Below are 25,769 nucleotides of genomic sequence, written 5' to 3' on the forward strand. Positions count from 1 at the left end.
CTGCCGCAGTCCTATTCTTTTAACACCCGACCTGCACGGGGCCATTCGAATAAGGGTTAAACTCCTTGAGATGTTTGTTTCCCGCACCAATGATACTTAAAGGCACGATGAACGAACACTTCAATCATACGTTTAAACACACAATAAACAAACGCTCCAAGTGACTCAGACCTGTTAATACTATTTGATGGCAATCCATATTTTTCATAGTACTCTACGGAAATGATCCGTAAGATCCTCAACGTCTTGAAAATTTAACAAAGCTACTATGGAGATATTCAGAATTTAGAAAATACGGAAAACGTTTAAACGTACGATCAATAAACGCTCATAGCGTTCTCTTAAACGCACGATAGCCCCGTGCAGGTCCGGGTGTTAAAAGAATAGGCCTGCAGCAGCGCTAAGCTTGTCGTACAAGGCGACTTAATACTGCTCAGAAATCCAGCCGGGGGCTAGACGCTCTGCCCACAGAGCAACTGGGATGTGTGCCCCAGGTGGTGGAATGGGGTACCCCTGGCGTGTTACATGCTGGGATTGTCAGGCTATAATACGGAAAACCTGACCGCAAACCATAGTGGTGCACCGTGTTGGGAAAGATGCCACGTTCCTCGCACGTTAAAGAACCCTGCTGTGGTATTCGATAGGAGTAGGAACCTTTGCGCTCCGCCACAGGAGGCTAAATTGCCCGACCTTACCCATCCCCCCTTTTTCCAGTGGCAATCAAAATTTGTCGACCCCATTATCCTTGTAACCCATCCTTTTTTTTCATATCATGTTCATTTTATCATCCAGTTCATGTTCATTGTCTGAATATAGCTGAAATATTGCTGCTCAGACGTTAAACCCCAACAAACAAGAAACAAACGCACGATACACGAACGCTTATAGCGTGCGTTTAAATGCATGATAGACAACGATGAAAAATAATAGTATTAACAAATATTAGTGAATATTAGTAAAGAAAGTAAAAATAGAATGAATTAAAATACAAATAATAAAAATAATAATAAAAAGTTGAATAAAGAAAATAATAAATGTACAAAAATAAACGAACGCTCCTATCGTGCGTTTAAGCGATGTGTAAACGAGCGCTAAACGATGCATGAACGCAAATATGGGGAACGAGGACTTTTCAAGGAGAGTACCACCAGCCCGTAATAACCAATGTTCAGTTAAATTTATATACCACGGGCAAACGAGATGTCTTCTTACTGAAATTTTTATCAGATGTACATGTGGTCTTGCCTAAATTGGAATTGTGGTTTAATTTTAACAGGGATTTACAATAATAGCAGTCATTGTATTAATAAGTAGGTTTATAACAATACAAACTGTATAAAAAGCAATTGATAAAACATCTCCTATTAAACAAAAATAAACTGGTGAGGAGCATTTCAAATTGAACATATCCTTTGAGAAGACGACAGACTTCCGAAAACATACTCTATATGCTAACGTGACCCTTAACATGTGCAACATATGTTTAAGATGAAATTTAGGACACGTTTTTGCTTAGATATCATATTTAGTTTTGACAATCCTGCTTCCATTAAACACACGCCCCGTGCAGGTCCGGGTGTTGAAAGAATAGGCCTGTAGCAGCGCTAAGCTTGTCGTAAAAGGCGACTAAATAGTGCTCAGAACCCTAGCCAGGGGGCTAGGGCGCTCTGCCCACAGAGCAATTTGGATGTGTGCCCCAGGTGGTGGAATGGGGGTACCCCTGGCGTGTTATATGCTGGGGTTGTCAGGCTATAATACGGAAAACCTGACCGCAAACCATAGTGGTGCACCGTGTTGAGAAAAATGCCACGTTCCTCGCACGTGAAAGAACCCTACTGTGGTATTTTCCCGGAGTAGGAACCATAGGGCTCCGCCACAGGAGGCTAAATTGCCCGACCCTACCCACCTCTCCCTATTTACAGTGGCAATCAAAATTTGTCGACCCCATTGTCCTTTTGTCCCATCCCTTTTCATTTCATCATCATTTTCATGTTCATCGTCTGAATATAGCTGAAATATTGCTGCTCGGACGTTAAACCCCAACAAACAGTTAACGTCAATAAGATAAAAATAGATAAATACAACGTAAACATTTGTCTAAGAATAGAACACGGAAGTAATAATTAAGCATCTATAGTTACGATTAGGAAATAGAAAGATATTTAATGTATATATTTAACATTTAATACATAGGGTTCTAAAGCATTCAATTTCTTCATCCAAAATGACTCTTTTACTTCAGGCAATGTTGTAGAACCGTTCATCTTTTCAATTCCAGTAACTCGCATATGGGTGTGCATTGTGACCGTTTTGAATAAAAAGTTCAGTCACAGGGTCATCTGTTTTTTAGTTCTAATTTTTGAAAAGTTAAAGTTCATTCTATGGTATAAGGAGTCGCCTGTTTGACACATAATTTTTTCCTGCATTTATCGCAGTAGATCAAGTAAATTACGCCCGTGGTTTTACGATTAATATCACATCGGATTGTGTATTCCTTGCCTTCGTTGTCATGGAATACTTTTGTTGTCTGAATGTTCTTGCATAAGGAACAATATTTGCCACAATGTTTACTACCATTTTCTTTTTTGTATAACAGGTTTTATTTCTTGTGCACAAGTATATCTTTAATATTTTTATCCCGTGCAGGTCCGGGAGTTCAAAGAATAGGCCTGCAGCAGTGCTAATCTTGTCATAAAAGGCGACTAAATAGTGCTCAGAAACCTAGCCCGGGGTTAGGCGCTCTGCCCACAGAATCGAATACCACAGCAGGGTTCCTTAACGTGCGAGGAAAGTGGCATCTTTCCCAACACGGTGCACCATTTTGGTTTGCGGTTTTCCGTATTATAGCCTGACAACTCCAGCATGTAACACCCCAGGGGTACCTCATTCCACCACCAGGGGCACACATCCCAGTTGCTCTGTGGGCAGAGCGCCTAACCCCAGGCTAGGTTTCTGAGCACTATTTAGTCGCTTTTTACGACAAGCTTAGCGCTGCTATAGGCCTATTCTTTTGACACCCGGACCTGCACGGGGCGCATGAAATAGAACACATATTTAATAATGCTCCAATTAAATTTCTAAAATCTTATTCAATTTATAAGATTGATTGATTGTTGGAGTTTAACGCCCGAGCAGCTGAATTCAGGCGATGAACATGAAGTAATGATGATGATGAAATGATAAATGGGATGGGACACAACAATAATAGGGTCGAACAATTTTGATTTCCACAAGATATTAGATTGATTGATTGATTGTTGTTGTTTATTGCCGTTTCGGCGACCAGGGTCATATCACGGCAAGAACATTTAATGCAAGGAAAATATTAAAAGCAAGATCAAAGTCTCTTCATAAAATAATGAAATTAAAACAAGCACCTATTTACATATAAAAAGGTACATAAAAGGTGAACCTAAGACATAAAATACATATAGAAACAAAACTTCGATAACACATTTGAAATATTGAAAAATCAAGGAAGGTATCCAATTTAGATTTTATTAAATAAACCGATGTCCCGCAAGAAATCGATAATGTTTTTAGATGAAACGGTCTTGAACAAATCAAATATATTGGCGCAGTCAAAATAATTTTGCCTGATGTTGGCAAAATCCACACAATCTCGAAGAACATGTTTGATAGAGAAAGGGCAATCACATGGGATACATTCAGGTGGAGGATCACCAACAAGCAAATGGCCATGTGTTAATCTAGAATGTCCAATGCGGCATCTAGTCATGGCCACTTGCTCTTTGCGATTGCCCGACCCGGATTGATGAACGCCTAGATCGGGTTTTATGGAATTGAGTTTGTTGTGTTCAAGACCGTCCCATCGGTCCTGCCACATCTTTAAAATATATTTCCTTACTAAAGGTTTAAAATCGGTGTATGGCAAACTAACGTCCTTTATTATTTCATTTAATGCCTTCTTGGCAACCCTGTTTACAACTGAATTCCCCTGAATACCAACATGACTGGGTACCCAGAGAAAAACAATCTCTATATCGAATTCCCGAAGTCGATGAATAAAATATAAAATTTGTAAGATAAGAGTGTTTTTCAGTTTGTGATTCTTAATTGCCAAAAGACAGCTCAAAGAGTCAGAACAAATAATAAACTGTGACAGATTAGATTGAGTAATCAATTTAAGTGCTAACAATATGGCTCGAGCTTCAGCTGTGAATATGGAAGAGCGTGATGGCAACCGTTCAGTTACAGTTCTGTCACCATGGACAGCAGCACATGCAACGCTATCGCCATCTTTTGAGCCATCTGTATACACCGTAAAAAATCTGGATAATTTGCTTTAATTTCAGAAAATTTTTGTTGTAAAAATAAAGGATTGGTATCGGACTTTTTATATTCACGCAGATCAAAAATGAAAGAAGGGTGTGGAAGCTCCCATGGAGGGCATTTCGAAGTAACAACAGGTGTCACTGCATTGGTCTCCAGATGAATTGCTTCCAAATGAGGTTTTATTCGAATTCCAAAAGGAGGGGTTTTGCTTTCATGTTTTCGATAAATGTCGACATAAATAGGATTAATGACACAGTCGTAGGCAGGGCTATCTGGGTAGGCCATAAGTTTACTTACATATTGAAGACCTAATTTCAAACGTCTGTCTCCAAGGGAGGGTTCATTTGCCTCGGCATGAAGGCTCTCAATAGGAGAGGTTCTGAAGGCACCAAGGCAAAGTCGCACCCCCTGGTGGTGAACAGCGTCTAAAATTTTAAGATAAGAATTTTTGGCGGAACCATAAACAATAGATCCATAATCAAGTTTAGACCTAACCAAATACCTATATAAATTTAATAAAATTGAGGTATCAGCACCCCAATCGGTACTGGACACCATTTACACTAAATATTCGTTCCATTGTCTTGCAGACGCAGCTTGTCAATGCGATCGGGCGATAATTTGAAGGATCCGTATGATCTTTTCCTGGTTTTGGAATAGGGACAACTGAAGCCGTTTTCCAGATGGACGGAACGTTACCAGAAGTCCATATCTCGTTCATTAACGCAAGAAGTGTATGTAGAGATGGATCAGGAAGATGTTTCAAAAGTTAATAGTGAATATTATCTAGCCCACTAGCTGTATCGTGGGCTTTAGCCAGTGACGATTTTAGTTCCTCTATAGAAAATTGAGAGTTGTAGGATTCAGCATTATTTGACTTGAAGTTTAATTTTGTCTTTTCTGCAGATGATTTAATTTTTTGAAAATCCGGTTTGTAGTTAGTTGAGGATGAATGTTTAGCGAATGTTTCAGCTAGCTTATTGGCGATATCTTTTTCGGTGGTTAGAGTGGTATTACCAACTTTAAGGTGTTTCACTGAAGAATTCGAATTTTTTCCTTTTACTTTTCTAATAAAATTCCATACTTTATTGAGGGGAGTGTGAGATTTAATACTAGAAACAAAATTTTTCCAAGAGGTTCGTCTGGCTTGTTTACATGTACGTCGAGCTTTTGCTCGAAATATTCGGAAGTTTGACAGATTTGCTGGTGTAGGATTTTTGTCAAACCGGCGATGGGCCTTGTTGCGTTCTTCGATCGCTTTGTCGCACTCATCAGTAAACCATGGTTTACTAGGCCTTTTTGGATTTGTCGAGGTTTTAGGTATTGTTTTATTAGCAATTGATGTCAGTCTTTCATTAAATAATAAAATGGGATCTTCAACATCCTTCATCGCTTCTAATCGTAATTCTTCAAGACAGTGGGCTTCAAATGAAGCCCAATCTGCTTTCTCAAGTTTAAAACGAGGTTGACGTTCCTCCGTTTTGGAGGATAAATGCTCCAAAATAAATGGAAAATGATCACTCCCGCACAAGTCATCATGAACTCGCCATGTAAACTCTGAAAGTACGAGAGGATCACAAATGCTTAAATCAATAGAAGAATACGATCCATTGCCTGAATGAAGGAACGTTGAAGATCCGTCATTAAATATGCACAAATCTTCTTGCTGAAGGAGCTCCTCAACTTTTTTACCTTTATCATTCGTATGATTACTTCCCCATAAAGGATTATGAGCATTAAAGTCACCCAAAATAATAAATGGTTTGGGCAACTGTTTAACCAAATCAACTAATTTATTTCTGCACAAAATTGAATTTGGGGGAATGTAAATGGAACAAACGGTTATGGTTTTATCAAGGGATAACCGAACGGCCACTGCTTGTAGATCGGTAGTTAAAGGAACTGAACTATGTATTACTCTGTCCCTAATAAAAATGGTAGATCCACCAGCAGCTCGTTCATTTGCCTCAGCAAATGTACTATACATTGTATATCCTTTTACGGAAATTTGATCCGTTTCTTTTAAATGAGTCTCCTGGAGACATAATGCAACTGGTAAAATAGACTGAACAAGAAGAGTTAATTCCAAAATATTAGCCTTTAAACCTCGACAATTCCATTGAAGTAATTTGGCCATTTTTATGGGTGACGAATGGGGGATATTTTCTCTGACTTGGATCCGCGACCACGACTCGATGACCTTCTAGTACGAGTGCCACCATTAAGGTCAATTCGAATTGACTGAGCGCGCTGCTCTTTGTATTTTTTCATGGCAACAGGATCTGTTTGGTCAATCTGATCAAGGTCGGGACCCAGCCAGTTTTCACCTGGACAAAGTCCACGATCTGTTGTTTCCATGTCAGATTCGGAATCCGAGTCCGACACCACAGGCGACACAATCTGTCGCCTAGACTTGGATTTCTCCAAGTCCTCCACACGGAAATTCCCCAACTTTTTTGGGGGTTGGACATTCTTCTGTTGAGATTTGGAAGACGATGACTGTTGTGATGATGGAGATGATTTCGAAGATGATCCGGAATTTTGGGATGACTGAGTCTGGGAACATTGGTGAGATTTCTTAGCTCTGGCCTTTTTAATCTCCTCTAAACATTTTTTGGATGGTTTCATTATTTTGGTGGATACCTCAGTGGGCAGTTTGGCAAGACCATTGATATCCTCTTTCCAACTCATGATCGTCTGCACCTCAACAGTCGAGGACAGACAAGCACGCTTTGCAACACTAGCATAAGATGTTTTGCCAGATGCAAGAAAATTGTTGGAAAGGGACCACTTCTGGCGAACTTCACTATATGAAAGTTTGTTTTCAGTTTTTATCTTTAAAATATCTTTTTCTTTCTTATAAAGAGGGCAATCTTTAGATGATGACATGTGAGTTTCCTCACAGTTTCTGCATTTCAGATCTTTTCTGCAGTCGATTCCCTCGTGTCCTTCTTCAGAGCATCGGAAACAAAACAGTTTTCCTCTACATTGGCCCTTTCCATGCCCAAACTTCTGGCATTTAAAACACCGAAGTGGGTTAGGAATATACAGACTGACAGGTGTCCTGTATGGACCAATGTAGACATGAGATGGCACTGAAGTGGAACTAAATGTTAACAATCTTTTCACTGACTTAACGCCTTGTGATTTCAGTTCCTCACAGATCTCTTCATCAGTCAAGGCGTCGAGGTCTCGACCTCGGTATTTAAGGACACCCTGTGACTGATTTAGTGACTTGTGTGCAGATGAAACCACATCAAGGTCACCAATCCTGGTTAATTTTAACAAATTTGATGATTGGCCAGGTCTGAGGCATTCAATTAAAATTCCTGATCTCATTTTCTTTGTATCTTTAACATCACCAGCTACACCCTTGATAGTTTTCTGTATTAAAAAAGGAGAAAGGTCATTAACATTTTTGTCTTTATCTTTTGCAGAAATTACAATAAATCTTGGCCAGTTTTTATCACTTTCGTCAGAAGAATTGCAGACATCACTTTTTCGTTTTTTTGAATAAGAAACATTGGACTCCCCGTTGTTTTTCGTCGCCATGTTAAGTTTTAGTAAGTTTCATCGTCTCTGTTCCCCACCCGCCACCGAGTGCCAACACGGGCGATGCTAGGACTCTACGGATTTCTAGCAGATAGCATCAGGGATTCCAGAGACGACATACTCGAACAGAGCGTATCTATCAATGGCGCATAGACAGCGTACTACTCGATTGACCCATGAGCCACCGCCTTCTTCATTTGCCATTTGTAAGCTTTTGAAAATCTTAGAAACATTGGATTTAACAAAATGCCATCAGTAAAGCAGGTGGACAAATGAAGGCCATGGCGTGACCAGCCGATTGATCGAACCGGGTCCATCCGATCTCCCGTTTAGATGACCCAAGAGCCGAGTGGCATATACAGCCGTATCCTCGATCATCCAGCCATCGATGACACGGGGATTACGTCACGACTGGAGTCTAGATACGACCTTCATCCACTAGGACCTCGCCCACCAATAACTCACGGGTTGCAACTCACGGCAAATAAGTAGGTGAACCCACTTTTTATTTTAAACACCGGGCCCACGGTCGATGTTCGGATCGCTTTAGTCTGGCCTCTAACCTTTGACCTTTCCAGCATGGGTAACCCTACCAGGAGAAAAAAAACTCCTGCTGGCATAGCTCTTAGGATCACTGAGGCACGGAAGCCCCCCTACCACGACAAGGATAGCGATTCACAGGGGGGATGAACATGAAATAATGATGATGATTAAATGATAAATGGGATGGGACACAACAATAATAGGGCCGAACAATTTTGATTGATTGATTGTTATATTGTAATGCCGTTTCGGCGACCAGAGCCATATCACGGCAAGAACATTTAATGCAAGGAAAATATTAAAAGGAAGAGCAAAGTCTCTTCCTAAAATAATGAAATTAAAACAAACAGACAAACAGCTATTTACATATAAAATGGTACATAAGGTGAACCTAAGACATAAAATACATAAAGAAACAAAACTTCGATAAAACATTTAAAATATTGAAAAATCAAGGAAGGTATCCAATTTAGATTTTATTAAATAAACCGATGTCCCGCAAGAAATCGATAAGGTGATAAAGTTTTAGGTGAAACGGTCTTGAACAAATCACACATATTGGCGCAGTCAAAATAATTTTGCCTGGTGTTGGCAAAATCCACACAATCTAGAAGATAATAGGGAGAGGGTGGGTAGGGCCGGGCAATTTAGTTTGTGTGTTTGTTGGGGTTTAACGTCCGAGCAGCAATATTTCAGCTATATTCAGACAATGAACATGAAATGAATGATAAAATGAACATGAAATGAAGAAAAAAAAAAGGATGGGTCACAAGGATAATAGGGTCGACAAATTTTGATTGCCACTGGAAAAAAGGGGGATGGGTAAGGTAGGGCAATTTAGCCTCCTGTGGCGGAGCGCAAAGGTTCCTACTCCTATCGAATACCACAGCATGGTTATTTAACGTGGGAGCATTGTGGCATCTTTCCCAACACGTTGTACCGTTGTGGTTTGCAGTCAGGTTTTCTGTATTATGGCCCGACAACCCCACCATATAGCAGGGGATTACCCCATTTAACCACCCGAGGCACACAATCCAGTTGCTATGTGGGCATAACAGCTTAGCCCCCAGCCATGGATCAGAGCGCTATTTAGTGGCCTTCTACGACAAGCTTAACGTTGCTGCGGATCAATTTTTTACACCCGGACCCGCGGGAGGCGGAGTACCTAATTGAAACTGATATTGACCGATTCAGACAATTTTGACTGTTTAGCTAGTGATATTCTCTGGAAAGTGGTCCACTGGCAGCAGTTGTATTGAGAATATACTAATACCAATCATACACATATTGTAAATTTCGGTATGCTGGGAAAGTTTTTAACATGTCACCGGAAATAGAGAGAGGTGGGCAGGGTCGGGCATTTTAGCTTCCTGTGGCGGAGCCCTATGGTTCCTACTCCGGGAGAATATCACAGAAGGGTTTTTTAACGTGCGAGGACCGTTATATTGGGAGCTGTAAATCAAAACGTAATTGTAAACGAAATGTTCTCAGAACCCAAACTATCGAAATGGAAAGCCAAATCAAGCACCAACTATTCCTCGTTGGATTAAGAGTTTTGAATTTGATGTACAACAACTTTGCGATATATATATTATCGTAATTTTTATTATCAGTTAAAAAGCCATCACAATGAAAAATAGATATTGCACAATGAACAACGAGAGGAATAAATCTGAATAGCAATATAGAAGAAAAAAAACAAAGAAAACGAGTAATTAATATAAACGACATTAAAATAGCTTCAATAAAGTGAGTTGTAGATTATATGCCAGTGGTACAATCATAAATTAAGGTCAAATCTGCAAGCTTATCTCCTATCACAAAATTGTATAACCTCTGAAAGTGAGTATATTGCATACGAAATTAAGTTTCTGGCCTTTACCAACGCAAGTAAAATGTAGGTATATTCATTGAGAAAATATAAAATGACGTTGCATAGCTAAACTATTTCGAATGTGATTTTCGAAAATGACTGTTAATTGTCATGGTCGAACTCTTCAATAGTGATGAAATCATCTCTGTTTTCGTCCATCTTCTCCCAGTGCACTAACAACTCACCATTGGTACTTCCGGTGCTGTTAAACGCGCCGAAGAATTCATCTTTTTCTATTTTACCATCTCTAAACAAATGAAAGTATTTGTACTTATTTTTGAAAAATTAATAAGGATAGTTATTTTTGTTGTTGTTATTAACCTTGCTTTAAATACATAAATTGTATACTGTGAGAGTACTTTTATTCGTGGGTACCAATGTTTGCGGTATAAGGGAAAATAATCAGTTCGTGAATTATACAAAACGAATGGAAAATTTATCAAAACCACGTAATCCACACACATTGGAACCCCACGAACATTAATACTTCGACAGTTGTATAAATAATTAACTACGAGATCCCATTCATTACCTACGGAAGATCCCTTTTATTACCTTGGTATTCACATGAAACAGTTATATTTTAAAACTTTAAATTCCAAGAGTAAATAAAACAGGACATTTTACCTTTAACAGTCAAGTACACATATCCTTTGATGACAAATGAACTACACAAACACTTGTATTCCAAATAGAACTAGTAGATGTTTTTTTGTTTGTGTGTTTGGGTTTAACGTCCGAGCAGCAATATTTCAGCTATATTCAGACGATGAACATGAAATTGATGATAAAATGAACATGAAATGAGAATGAAATGAAAAAGGGATGGGACATAAGGATAATGGGGTCGACATGTTTTGATTGCCACTTGAAATAGGGAGAGGTGGGTAGGGTCGGGCAATTTAGCCTCCCGTGCAGGTCCGGGTGTTAAAAGAATAGGCCTGCAGCAGCGCTAAGCTTGTCGCAAAAGACGACTAAATAGTGATCAGAACCTTAGCCGGGGGCTAGGGCGCTCTGCCCTCAGAGCAACTGGGATGTGTGCCCCAGGTAGTGGAATGGGGTACCATTGGTGTGTTACATGCTTGGGTTGTGAGGCTATAATACGGAAAACCTGACCGCAAACCATAGTGGTGCACCGTGTTGGGAAAGATGCCACGTTCCTTGCACGCTAAAGAACCCTACTGTGGTATTCTCCCAGAGTAGGAACCATAGGGCTCCGCCACAGAAGGCTAAATTGCCCGACCCTATCCACCTCTCCCTATTTCCAGTGGTAATCAAAATTTGTCGACCCCATTGTCCTTGTGTCCCATCCCTTTTTCATATCATCATCATTTCATGTTCATCGTCTGAATATAGCTGAAATATTGCTGCTCGGACGTTAAACCCCAACAAACAAACAAAAGAAAGAGTTCTGAGCACTATTTAGTCGCCATTTTCGACAAGCTTAGCGCTGCTGCAGGCCTATTCTTTTAACACCCGGACCTGCACGGGGCAGAACTAGTAGAAACATCTTAGAGCAGACTCGTACACAGGCAATCGCCCCTTTTTTGAATTTTGAAAAATAAAAAATCATTATGAAACACGTCGTTTTGATTCTACTGTGACTATTTAAATCTACCTTCCCCTTTCACAAGTCCTGTGCTGACCTGAACGTATTTACCACCTATTTAGCACTTTAATGTATTTGTAAGTTATTTATTGCAGCAAAGTTTGGCAGTTATCACGACTTAACGGAAACTTAGTGTATTAATGATAACTTTTTAGTCAGCCTCTAATTACAAAAATACTCATGATCCTAAAAAAACATGTCGATTTTACAAAAGAAAGTTGCCATACTATTGCATTGATGATCGATCAAAAGTTAAAGGTCAATCACCATATTAGCCATACACAAAACAAATCACCGTTATGTAACGGGCAAGTTGATCCAATTATATTTACTACTTAACAGTTTTTTTTTTTTTTAAAGGACTAGCATTTAGCCCCGTGTAGGTCCGGGTGTTAAAAGAATAGTCCTGCAGCAGCGCTAAGCTTGTCGTAAAAGGCGACTAAATAGTGCTCACAAACCTAGCCGGGGGCTAGGCGCTCTGCCCACAGAGTAATTGGGATGTGTGCCCCAGGTGGTGGAATAGGGTACCCCTGGCATGTTACATGCTGGGGTTGTCAGGCTATAATACGGAAAACCTGACCGCAAACCATAGTGTTGCACCGTGTTGGAAAAGATGCCACGTTCCTCGCACGTTACAGAACCCTGTTGTGGTATTCGATAGGAGTAGGAACCTTTGTGCTCCGTCACAGGAGGCTAAATTGCCCTACCTTACCCATCCCCCTTTTTTCCAGTGGCAATCAAAATTTGTCGACCCTATTATCCTTGTGACCCATACTTTTTTTTCTTCATTTCATGTTCATTGTCTGAATATAGCTGAAATATTGCTGCTCGGACGTTAAACCGAAACAAACAAACAAAGGACTAGCATTAAACGGAAAAATATCAAAATACTGAAAATGTCATAAATACCCAGGTTAATAGATGAATTTGAAATTGTTTCTTTACTTATGATTTGATGTCTTGATTCATACATACTTGTTCAAATCATATCCATGGAACACTCGTGCAGGATCTGCATTTTCAGTACTTCGCCTCCTGCGCCAACAATTCCTCCCGTTCGACGGTTGCCGACATCCACCACCGCAATTACACCCAAAAAGGTTGCAGCGGTAGTATCCACAATAAGGTGTACCCCGAGTACAGTCGCCGCATCTTCCCCAACTCATGTAGCAACACGCTCCATCCGTCCTTTTGATTGCAATGGCAAACATAAATAGGACAGCTACTGTTAGCATTACATTCATTTTCAAGGATTTCTAGGGAAAAAATGAAGATATTCATATAATCTCAAATAGAAAACATCTCCTCGAACAAACAAATAATCACGAAACAAGTATTGGTCACTGAAATGTTTGTTTGTTTGTTGGGGTTTAACGTCCGAGCAGCAATATTTCAGCTATATTCAGACGATGAACATGAAATGGATGATAAAATGAACATGAAATGAAAAAAAAGGATGGGACACAAGGACAATAGGGTCGACAAATTTTGATTGCCACTGGAAAAAGGGGGGGATGGGTAAGGTCGGGCAATTTAGCCTCCTGTGGCGAATACCACAGCAGGGTTCTTTAACGTGCGAGGAACGTGGCATCTTTCCCAACACGGTGAACCACTATGGTTTGCGGTCAGGTTTTCCGTATTATAGCCTGACAACCCCAGCATGTAACACGCCAGGGGTACCCCATTCCACCACCTGGGGCACACATCACAGTTGCTCTGTGGGCAGAGCGCCTAGCCCCCGGCTAGGTTTCTGAGCACTATTTAGTCGCCTTATACGACAAGCTTAGCGCTGCTGTAGGCCTATTCTTTTAACACCCGGACCTGCACGGGGCGCTATATTCATACGATGAACATGTAATGGATGATAAAATGAACATGAAATGAAAAAGGGATGGGACACAATGGGGTCGACAAATTTTGATTGCCACTGGAAATAGGGAGAGGTGGGTAGGGTCGGGCAATTTAGCCTCCTGTGGCTGAGCCCTATGGTTCCTACTCCAGGAGAATACCACAGTAGGGTTCTTTAACGTGCAAGAAACGTGGCGTCTTTCCCAACACGGTGGCCCCGTGCAGGTCCGGGTGTTAAAAAAATAGGCCTGCAGCAGCGCTAAGTTTGCCGTAAAAGGCGACTAAATAGTGCTCAGAAACCTAGCCGGGGGCTAGGGCGCTCTGCCCACAGAGCAACTGGGATGTGTGCCCCAGGTGGTGGAATGGGGTACCCCTCGCGTGTTACATGCTGGGGTTGTCAGGCTATAATACGGAATTCCAGAAAAAGTGTTTTAACCCTTAAAGTTTAATTCGGAAAAATCTCGAAATGTTGATTTGCTTTGAAATCTGAATTCAGTTAAATTGATGCTTACTCGTGTGTACATGGGCATGATCGAGCACAAATAAGTTGAGTTTAAATGTTAGTGACCAGACATAGTTCAAAATAAAAAACAAAAATACTTTCTTACCTAAAATTAGTAAGTACACCTTATTTCTTTTCCCAGTGGCGATAATTTTGTGCGAAATGCGCGGGTTTATAAATGATCAAGGCGCCTCCGAAATCGGAAGCTCTAAGTAAATTTAAAAACCGCAGACGTCAAGTGTTAAACATTTTATTGTTCTATGAAATACGGATGGGACAACTAGAGGTGTATGTACCTGATTATATTATTATATACTATAAGGTTGTTTTTTTCTCAGTTCTATAGTGCGACGTTGAAACTAGTAATCAGGCCGTCTGTCCGACAGTCCCTTTTCAAACTGGTGGCATGATATTAAATTATGTTTTAAATTCGATGCAATTTACGAAGATATCTAATAAGGTACACATTCAAGTGAATTATGTCTTCTTAAATCGATTATATTTAAATGAAATGTATGACGAAACGTAATTATATAAAACGTTTTTTCATACCAGATCATATTTATGTTAGAACACAGGTCTAGTTCGCATTCGATGAGCTTCTAGAATTATTAGGTTTCATTCCTTGACTAACATTCATTAACGGGGTTTAACGCCAGAACAGCCCCATGCAGGTTCGGGTGTCCAAACAATAGGCCTGCAGCACCGCTAAGCTTTCATAACCGGCAACTAAATAGTACCAAGAAACCTATCCGGGGGCTAGGCGCTCTGCCCACAGAGCAACTGGGATCTTTGCCCCAGCTGGTGGAATGGGGTACCCTGGGCGTGTTACATGCTGGGATTGTCAGGCTAAAATACGGAAAACCTGATCGCAAACCATAGTGGTGCACCGTGTTGGGAAAGATGCCACGTTCCTCGCATGTTAAAGAACCATGATGTTGTATTCGATAGGAGTGGGAACTTTCGCGCTCCGCCACAGGAGGCTAAATTGCCCTACCCTACCCATCCCTCCCTATTATCTTGTGGCAATCAAAATTTGTCGACCCTATTGTCCTTGCGTACCATCCCTTTTTTCATTTAATGTTATTTTATCATCTTTTTCATGTTCGTCGTCTGAATATAGCTATTATATTGCTGCTCGGGCGTTAAATCCCAACATTCAATCAATCAATCATTAACGCTCGAACAGCAATATTTCAGCTATATTCAGGCAATGAACATGAAGTGGATGATAAAATGAACACGACATAATGATGAAATGAAAAATGGTATGGGACACGAGGATAATGGGGTCGACAAAACAAGGAAAACGAGTAATTAACCCAAACATCATTAAAAATAGCTTCAATAAAGTGAGTTATAGATTATATGCCAGTGGCACAATGATAAATTAAGGTCAAATCTTCAATATCTCCTATCACAAAATTGTTTGTTTGTTGGAGTTTAACGTCCGAGCAGCAATATTTCAGCTATATTCAGACGATGAACATTAAATTGATGATAAAATGAACATGAAACGATGATGAAATGAAAAAGGGATGGGACACAAGGATAATAGGGTCGACAAATTTTGATTGCCACTTGAAATGGGGAGAGGTGGGTAGGGTCGGGCAATTTAGCCTCCTATGGCGGAGCCCTATGGTTCCTACTCCGGGAGAATACCACAGTAGGAACGTAGCATTTTTCCCAACACGGTGCACTACTATGGTTGGCAGTCAGGTTTTCCGTATTATAGCCTGACAACCTCAGCATATAACACGCCAGGGGTACCCCATTCCACCACCTGGGGCACACATCCCAGTTGCTCTGTGGGCAGAGCGCTCTAGCCCCTGGCTAGGGTTCTGAGCACTATTTAGTCGCCTTTTACGACAAGCTTAGCGCTGCTGCAGGCCTATTCTTTTAACACCCGGACCTGCACGGGGCATCACAAAATTGTATAACCTCTGAAAGTGAATATATTGCATACGAAATTAAATTTCTGGCCATTACCGACCGAAGTAAAATGTAGGTATATTCATTCAGAAAATGTAAAGTGACGCTGCATAGCTAAACTATATCAAATGTGATTTTCGAAATTGACTATTAGTTGTCATGGTCAAACACCTCAATTGTGATAAAAATCATCTTTGTTTTCGTCCATCTTCTCCCAATGCACTTTCTCCTGAATATAGCTGAAATATTGCTGCTCGGGCGTTAAACCCCAACAAACCCAATGCACTAAAACTCACCATTGGTAGTTCCGGTGCTGATAAACGCGCCGAAGAATTCATCTTTTTCAATTTTACCATCTATAAACCAATGAAAGTATTTGTACTTATTTTTGATTGATTATTGGGGTTAACGTCCGAGCAGCAATGTTTCAGCTATATTCAGACGATGAACATGACATGGATGACAAAATGAACATGAAATGATGAAATGAAAAAAAAGGATGGGGTACGAGGGTAATAGGGTCGACAAAATTCGATTGCCACAAAAAAGGGAGGGATGGGCAGGGTCGGCAATTTAGCCTCCTGTGGCGGGGCCCTATGGTTCCTACTTCTTGTCGAATACCACAGCAGGGTTCTTTAACGTGCGAGGAACGTGGCATCTCTCCCAACACGATGTACCACTATGGTTTGCGGTCAGGTTTTCCGTATTATAGCCTGACTACCCCAGCATGTAACATGCCAGGGGTACCCCATTCCACCACCCGGGGCACACATCCCAGTTGCTCTGTGGGCAAAGCGCCTAGCCCCAGCTAGCTTTCCAAGCACTGTTTAGTCGCCTTTTACGACAAGCTTAACGCTGCTGCAGGCCTATTCTTTTGACACCAGGACCTGCACGGGGCGTCGACAGTTTGAAAGAATCGAACGGACAGATGCCTGAACTTTCCGAAGTACAGCATCATAGTGACACTGGTATTATAACCTCATACAGGGTATTTTTAGATGTTACAACTAGGAAGTACTTCTACGGTTATTTATTACACACTCAATATGGGTCTAGGATCATAAAACGCACCAATTTCAATGAACACTTAAAAATATGAGCACTTATGTGGTTTTCAATCATACTTAATAATCAACCTTGGTTATTTTTTGCTAAGTGGTTTGTTTGTTTTTCTTCTTCTATATCTTGGTTCATTTGTTTGGTAAGTGTTTTGTTTTTGTTTCAGGTCATTTATCATTTTAACCGAAGTGAATTTTTAAAGATTACAAGATGATAATTGGACTTATACACTTAAAGTGATGTTTTTCGCTGTAGGCTAGACAAAGGAACTCATACACTTTTATTTTATCATCCCTTTCACGTTCATCGCCTGAATATAGCTGAAATATTGTTACTCGGGCGTTAAACAACAATCATATAAATATAAAAATAACTATACGATTAGGTATAATTTGGTCTGATTTAAAAAAAAAATCTTATTTATGACAGTCAGAATTTCAAAAGGTTTCGCACAAAAGTACATATTTTTTTATCACTCTGCCAGTAGGGTTCAAGTAATTTATAAGTACGAAAGTGAATATTGTCATGTATATCAGTATATCATACTAATTAAAAACATATCACTGAGTTCAAGTACAAGGTGGAGAAGATGGAAAATAGGTAAAAATAACTTTCTTTTCTACTCACAGTCCGGCTAGTTCGAGCGACATAAGGTATTTTGAAAATCAGCCAGCTGCTCTTTAGGAAAGAACCTAATAGGGATAAGGACTGAAAATTCCGGCTAGGGTTCTGAGCACTACTTAGTCGCCTTTTACGACAAGCTTAGCGCTGCTGCAGGCCTATTCTTTTGACACCCGGACCTGCACGGATCCGTATAACATGGGAGTTTTTCTTTATCTAATAGTCAAACATTCATGATACCATGACACGCCCATGTTCTAACATGGGAGTTTTTCTTCATCTTAACAGTCAAACATGCATCAAACCATGACACGCCCATGTTCTCAACCATCTCTGTTAATGTCAGTTTTGGTCCATATTTCTGGTCGACGGTGGCGATTTTTTCCCAAATAGTTGAAGTGAAAACAAAAGTGATTGTATTCTCATAAAAGCATATTTTCTTTGTTAAAAAAACGAAAATGCAATAAAAAATGCAGGGGATCATGATATATCTACATTGTAGTTTATATACAAAGGGAGTAGGTTCAAGAAGTGCTTATTTGGCCCTGAATTTTGCCATTTTTTCATATTCAATTCGCCCCGTGCAAGCCCTGGTGTTAAAAGAATAGGCCTGCAGCAGCGCTAAGCTTGTCGTATAAGGCGACTAAATAGTGCTCAGAAACCTAGCCGGGGGCTAGGCGCTCTGCCCACAGAGCAACAGTGATGTGTGCCCAAGGTGGTGGAATGGGGTACCCCTGGCGTGTTACATGCTGGGGTTGTCAGGCTATAATACGGAAAACCTGACCGCAAACCATAGTGGTGCACCGTCTTGGCTAAATTGCCCGACCTTACCCACTTCCCCTTGTTCCAGTGGCAATCAAAATTTGCCAACCCTATTATCCTTGTGACCCATCCTTTTTTTTTTTCATTTCATGTTCATTTTATCATCCATTTCATGTTCATTGTCTGAATATAGCTGAAATATTGCTGCTCGGACGTTTAACCCCAACAAACAAACAAACATATTCAATTTTTGGATGTGGCATATACAGCCGTATCCTCGATCATCCAGCTATCGATGACACGGGGTTTACGTCTCGACTAGAGTCTAGATACGACCTTCATCCACTAGGATCTCCTCGCCCCCAAATAACTCACGGGTTGCAACCCACTTTTTATTTTAAACAGCAGGCCCACGGTCGATGTTCGGATCGCTTTAGTCTGGCCTCTAACCTATCCAGCATGGGTAACCCTACTTGGAGAAAGAACTCCAGCTGGCATAGCTCTAAGGATCACTGAGGCACGCAAGGCCCTCTACCACGACAAGGATAGCGATCCACGGGGGGCGGGGGGGGGTTAGTAAGAAGACTGAGGAACTAACAGATTTTGTTTGTTTGTTGAGGTTTAACGTCCGAGCAGCAGTATTTCAACTATATTCAGACGATGAACATGAAATTGATGACAAAGTGATGATGAAATGAAAAAGGGATGGGACACAAGGACAATAGGGTCGACAAATTTTGATTGCCAATGGAAATAGGAATGGTGGGTAGGGTCGGGCAATTTAGCCTCCTGTGGCGGAGCCCTATGGTTCCTACTCCTGAAGAATACCACATTAGGGTTCTCTAACGTGCGAGGAACGTGGCATCTTTCCCAACACGGTGCACCACTATGGTTTGCGATAAGGTTTTCCGTATTATAGCCTGACAACCCCAGCATGTAACACACCAGGGGTAACCCATTCCACCACCTGGGGCACACATCCCAGTTACTCTGTGGGCAGAGCGCCTAGCCCCAGCTAGCTTTCCAAGCACTATTTAGTCGCCTTTTACGACAAGCTTAACGCTGCTGCAGGCCTATTCTTTTGACACCAGGACCTGCACGGGGCGTAGACAGTTTGAAAGAATCGAACGGACAGATGCCTGAACTTTTCGAAGTACAGCATCATAGTGACACTGGTATTATAACCTCATACAGGGTATTTTTAGATGTTACAACTAGGAAGTACTTCTACGGTTATTTATTACACACTCAATATGGGTCTAGGATCATAAAACGCACCAATTTCAATGAACACTTAAAAATATGAGCACTTATGTGGTTTTCAATCATACTTAATAATCAACCTTGGTTATTTTTTGCTAAGTGGTTTGTTTGTTTTTCTTCTTCTATATCTTGGTTCATTTGTTTGGTAAGTGTTTTGTTTTTGTTTCAGGTCATTTATCATTTTAACCGAAGTGAATTTTTAAAGATTACAAGATGATAATTGGACATATACACTTAAAGTGATGTTTTTCGCTGTAGGCTAGACAAAGGAACTCATACACTTTTATTTTATCATCCCTTTCACGTTCATCGCCTGAATATAGCTGAAATATTGTTACTCGGGCGTTAAACAACAATCATATAAATATAAAAATAACTATACGATTAGGTATAATTTGGTCTGATTTAAAAAAAAAATCTTATTTATGACAGTCAGAATTTCAAAAGGTTTCGCACAAAAGTACATATTTTTTTATCACTCTGCCAGTAGGGTTCAAGTAATTTATAAGTACGAAAGTGAATATTGTCATGTATATCAGTATATCATACTAATTAAAAACATATCACTGAGTTCAAGTACAAGGTGGAGAAGATGGAAAATAGGTAAAAATAACTTTCTTTTCTACTCACAGTCCGGCTAGTTCGAGCGACATAAGGTATTTTGAAAATCAGCCAGCTGCTCTTTAGGAAAGAACCTAATAGGGATAAGGACTGAAAATTCCGGCTAGGGTTCTGAGCACTACTTAGTCGCCTTTTACGACAAGCTTAGCGCTGCTGCAGGCCTATTCTTTTGACACCCGGACCTGCACGGATCCGTATAACATGGGAGTTTTTCTTTATCTAATAGTCAAACATTCATGATACCATGACACGCCCATGTTCTAACATGGGAGTTTTTCTTCATCTTAACAGTCAAACATGCATCAAACCATGACACGCCCATGTTCTCAACCATCTCTGTTAATGTCAGTTTTGGTCCATATTTCTGGTCGACGGTGGCGATTTTTTCCCAAATAGTTGAAGTGAAAACAAAAGTGATTGTATTCTCATAAAAGCATATTTTCTTTGTTAAAAAATCGAAAATGCAATAAAAAATGCAGGGGATCATGATATATCTACATTGTAGTTTATATACAAAGGGAGTAGGTTCAAGAAGTGCTTATTTGGCCCTGAATTTTGCCATTTTTTCATATTCAATTCGCCCCGTGCAAGCCCTGGTGTTAAAAGAATAGGCCTGCAGCAGCGCTAAGCTTGTCGTATAAGGCGACTAAATAGTGCTCAGAAACCTAGCCGGGGGCTAGGCGCTCTGCCCACAGAGCAACTGTGATGTGTGCCCAAGGTGGTGGAATGGGGTACCCCTGGCGTGTTACATGCTGGGGTTGTCAGGCTATAATACGGAAAACCTGACCGCAAACCATAGTGGTGCACCGTCTTGGCTAAATTGCCCGACCTTACCCACTTCCCATTGTTCCAGTGGCAATCAAAATTTGCCGACCCTATTATCCTTGTGACCCATCCCTTTTTTTTTTCATTTCATGTTCATTTTATCATCCATTTCATGTTCATTGTCTGAATATAGCTGAAATATTGCTGCTCGGACGTTTAACCCCAACAAACAAACAAACATATTCAATTTTTGGATGTGGCATATACAGCCGTATCCTCGATCATCCAGCTATCGATGACACGGGGTTTACGTCTCGACTAGAGTCTAGATACGACCTTCATCCACTAGGATCTCCTCGCCCCCAAATAACTCACGGGTTGCAACCCACTTTTTATTTTAAACAGCAGGCCCACGGTCGATGTTCGGATCGCTTTAGTCTGGCCTCTAACCTTTGACCTTTCCAGCATGGGTAACCCTACTTGGAGAAAGAACTCCAGCTGGCATAGCTCTAAGGATCACTGAGGCACGCAAGGCCCTCTACCACGACAAGGATAGCGATCCACGGGGGGCGGGGGGGGGGGGTTAAGTAAGAAGACTGAGGAACTAACAGATTTTGTTTGTTTGTTGAGGTTTAACGTCCGAGCAGCAGTATTTCAACTATATTCAGACGATGAACATGAAATTGATGACAAAGTGATGATGAAATGAAAAAGGGATGGGACACAAGGACAATAGGGTCGACAAATTTTGATTGCCAATGGAAATAGGAATGGTGGGTAGGGTCGGGCAATTTATCCTCCTGTGGCGGAGCCCTATGGTTCCTACTCCTGAAGAATACCACATTAGGGTTCTCTAACGTGCGAGGAACGTGGCATCTTTCCCAACACGGTGCACCACTATGGTTTGCGATAAGGTTTTCCGTATTATAGCCTGACAACCCCAGAATGTAACACACCAGGGGTAACCCATTCCACCACCTGGGGCACACATCCCAGTTACTCTGTGGGGAGAGCGCCCTACCCCATCGTCTCTGTTCCCCACCCGCCACCGAGTGCCAACACGGGTGATGCTAGGACACTACGGATATCCAGCATATAGCATCAGGGATTCCAGAGACAACATACTCGAATAGAGCGTATCTATCAATGGCGCATAGACAGCGTAGTACTCGATTGACCCATGAGCCACCGCCTTCTTCATTTGCCATTTGTAAGCTTTTGAAAATCTTAGAAACATTGGATTAAACAAAATGCCATCAGTAAAGCAGGTGGATAAATGAAGGGCATGGCGTGACCAGCCGATTGATCGAACCGGGTCCATCCGATCTCCCATTTAGATGACCTAAGAGCCGAGTGGCATATACAGCCGTATCATCGATCATCCAGCTATCGATGACACGGGGGTTACGTCACGACTGGAGTCTAGATACGACCTTCATCCACTAGGACCTCCTCGCCCACCGATAACTCACGGCAAACAAGTAGGTGAACCCACTTTTTATTTTAAACACCGGCCCCGTGCAGGTCCGGGTGTTAAAAGAATAGGCTTGCAGCAGCGCTAAGTTTGTCGTAAAAGGCGACTAAATAGTGCTCAGAACCCTAGCCGGGTCTAAGGCGCTCTGCCTACAGAGCAACTGGGATTTGTGCCCCAGGTGGTGGAATTGGGTACCCCCTGGCGTGTTACATGCTGGGGTTGTCAGGCTATAATACAGAAAACCTGACCGCAAACCATAGTAGTGCACCGTGTTGGGAAAGATGCCACGTTTCTCGCACGTTAAAGAACCCTACTGTGGTATTCTTCCGTAGTAGGAACCATAGGGCTCCGCCACAGGAGGCTAAATTGCCCGACCCTACCCACCTCTCCCTATTTCCAGCGGCAATCAAAATTTGTCGACCCCATTGTCCTTGTGTCCCATCACTTTTTCATTTTATCATCAATTTCATGTTCATCGTCTGAATATAGCTGAAATATTGCTGCTCGGACGTTAAACCCCAACAAACAAACAAACAAACAAACAAATATTTTAAACACCGGGCCCACGGTCGATGTTCGGATCGCTTTTGTCTGGCCTCTAACCTTTGACCTTTCCAGCATGGGTAACCCTACCAGGAGAAAGAACTCCCGCTGGCAGAGCTCTTAGGAGCACTGAGGCACGCAAGCCCCCCTACCACGACAAGGATAGCGATCCATAGGGGGAAATGAAAAAGGGTTTGGACCCAAGAATAATGGAGTCGACAAATTTCCGTTGCAACTAGAAAAAGGGGGATGGGTAGGGTCGGGCAATTTAGCCTCCTGTGGCGCAGCGCGAATGATTGATTGAGTGTTGGGGTTTAACCTCCGAGCATCAATAATTCAGCTATATTCAAACGATGAACAAGAAATTGATGATAAAATGAAGATGAAATGGATGATTAAAATGAAAAAGGGATGGAACACAAGGACAATGGGGTCGACAAATTTTGATTGCCACTGTAAATAGGGAGAGGTGGGTACGGTCGGGCAATTTAGCCTCCTGTGGCGGAGCCCTATGGTTCCTAATCCTTAAGAATACCACATTAGGGTTATTTAACGTGCGAGGAACGTGGCATCTTTCCCAACACGGTGCACCACTATGGTTGGCGGTCAGGTTTTCCATAATATAGCCTGATAACCCCAGCATATAACACGTCAAGGGTACCCCATTCCACCACCTGGGGCACACATCCCGGTTTCTCTGTGGACAAAGCGCCTTAGCCCCCGACTAGAGTTCTGAGAACTATTTACTCGCCTTTTACGACAAGCTTAGCGCTGTTGCAGGCCTATTCTTTTAACACCCTGACCGGCACGGGCAAATGAAAAATGGGATGGGACACGAGTAACGGGGTCGACAAATTTTGATTGCCACTGTTAATAGGGAGAGGTGGGTAGAGTCGTGTACTTTAGCCTCCTGTGTTGGAGCCCTGTTTCCTACTCCGGGAGAATACCACAGTAGAGTTTTTTTAACGTGCAAAGAACGTCGCATCTTTCCCAACACGGTGCACTACTATGGTTCGCGGTCTGGTTTTCCGTACTATAGCCCGACAACCCCAGCATGTAACATACCAGGGGTACCCCATTCAAGCACTTGGGCCCCGTGCAGGTCCGGGTGTCAAAAGAATAGGCCTGCGGCAGCGCTAAGCTTGTCGTAAAAGGCGACTAAATATTGCTCAGAAACCTGGCCGGGCGCTAGGCGCTCTGCCCACAGAGCAACTGGGATGTGTGCCCCAGGTGGTGGAATGTGGCCCTGGCATGTTACATACTGGGGTTGTCAGGCTATAATACGGAAAACACAAGGACAACAGGGTCGACAAATTTTGATTGCCACTAGAAAAAGGAGGGATGGGTAAGGTCGGGCAATTTAGCCTCCTGTGGCGGAGCGCAAATGTTCCTACTACTATCGAATACCACAGCAGGGTTCTTAAACGTGCGAGGAACGTGGCATCTTTCCCAACACGGTGCACCACTATGGTTTGCGTCAGGTGTTCCGTATCATAGCCTGACAACTCCAGCATGTAACATGCCAGGGGTACCCCATTCCACCACCTGGGGCACACATCCCAGTTGCTCTGTGGCCAGAGCGCCTAACCCCCGCCTAGGTTTCTGGGCACTATTTAGTCGCCTTATAAGACAAGCTTAGCGCTGCTGCAGGCCTATTCTTTTAAACACCCGGACCTGCACAGGGAGAGGCTAAATTGCCCGACCTTACCCATCCTTCCCTTTTTTGTAGTGGCAATCGAAATTTATCGACCCTATTATCGACTCTACTGTCCTTGTATCCCATCTCATTTTTCATTTCATCACCATTTCATGTTTATTTTATCATTCATTTCATGTTCATTGTCTGAATATAGCTGAAATATTGCTGCTCGGACGTTAAGCCCCAACAAACAAACAAACAAACATACAACAAAAAAGTAAGATGTTCTCCAGATCTGGACATGTCTTTATCTTTTGAGAAAACAGATTTTTCTTTCCGCTCGGCATGGTAAACTAAAAAATTTTTTTTTTGTTTTAAATGAAAAACAACATTGCTACATATTGTAAGATACTAAGATTTGCTGCAAATTTAACATGTATAGGTAAACATGCATATTCTTAAAATTATAATTAATTCTTATAATTGATATAGACAATAAAATAATTGGTTATTGATCATCATTATTTACAATAATAAGATCACCATTTAAAATGTCAGGTAAAATTATGTAGTGATACATTGTATTGTCATTTTTTTGTATTTGAAATCAAAACATGTTTCATTGGTTCTTTCTTCTGTGTCAGAATCTTGTGGGCTAGTAGTGTCCGCACTTAAACCAACAACTTTTCCCTTCAAAAATAAAGTTCTTTTTTTGTACTTCCATTTATGCTTTATTTCTTTTCCAACTAACAGATGAGGGTTTTTTTCAAATTTTCATAAGAATAGTCTATTTTTTATTTATTTTTTTTAAAGTTGTAACATTTTCTGAATGTGTATGTGAAATTATGCTACTGTCAAAATTTGTTT

The 25,769-nt window shown here is 41.3% G+C and overlaps 1 protein-coding gene across 1 annotated transcript; it reads right to left on the reverse strand.

Moving 5' to 3' along the window:
* Window positions 1-9,978: 9,978 nt before the first annotated feature.
* On the reverse strand, window positions 9,979-14,480 carry LOC148597429 (uncharacterized). The gene is made up of 3 exons (XM_088563654.1): window positions 14,330-14,480; window positions 12,849-13,129; window positions 9,979-10,511 (listed from the first exon to the last, which is right to left on the reverse strand). Exons 2-3 carry the CDS (start codon window positions 13,115-13,117, stop codon window positions 10,367-10,369), a joined length of 414 nt encoding a protein of 137 aa, XP_088419780.1. The 5' UTR covers window positions 13,118-13,129; window positions 14,330-14,480; the 3' UTR covers window positions 9,979-10,366.
* Between the last annotated feature and the right edge of the window lie 11,289 nt (window positions 14,481-25,769).

Source organism: Perna viridis, chromosome 15, assembly GCF_037379345.1.
Source record: "Perna viridis isolate PV_CMFRI_1.1 ecotype Kerala chromosome 15, ASM3737934v1, whole genome shotgun sequence".
Taxonomy (NCBI): domain Eukaryota; kingdom Metazoa; phylum Mollusca; class Bivalvia; order Mytilida; family Mytilidae; genus Perna; species Perna viridis.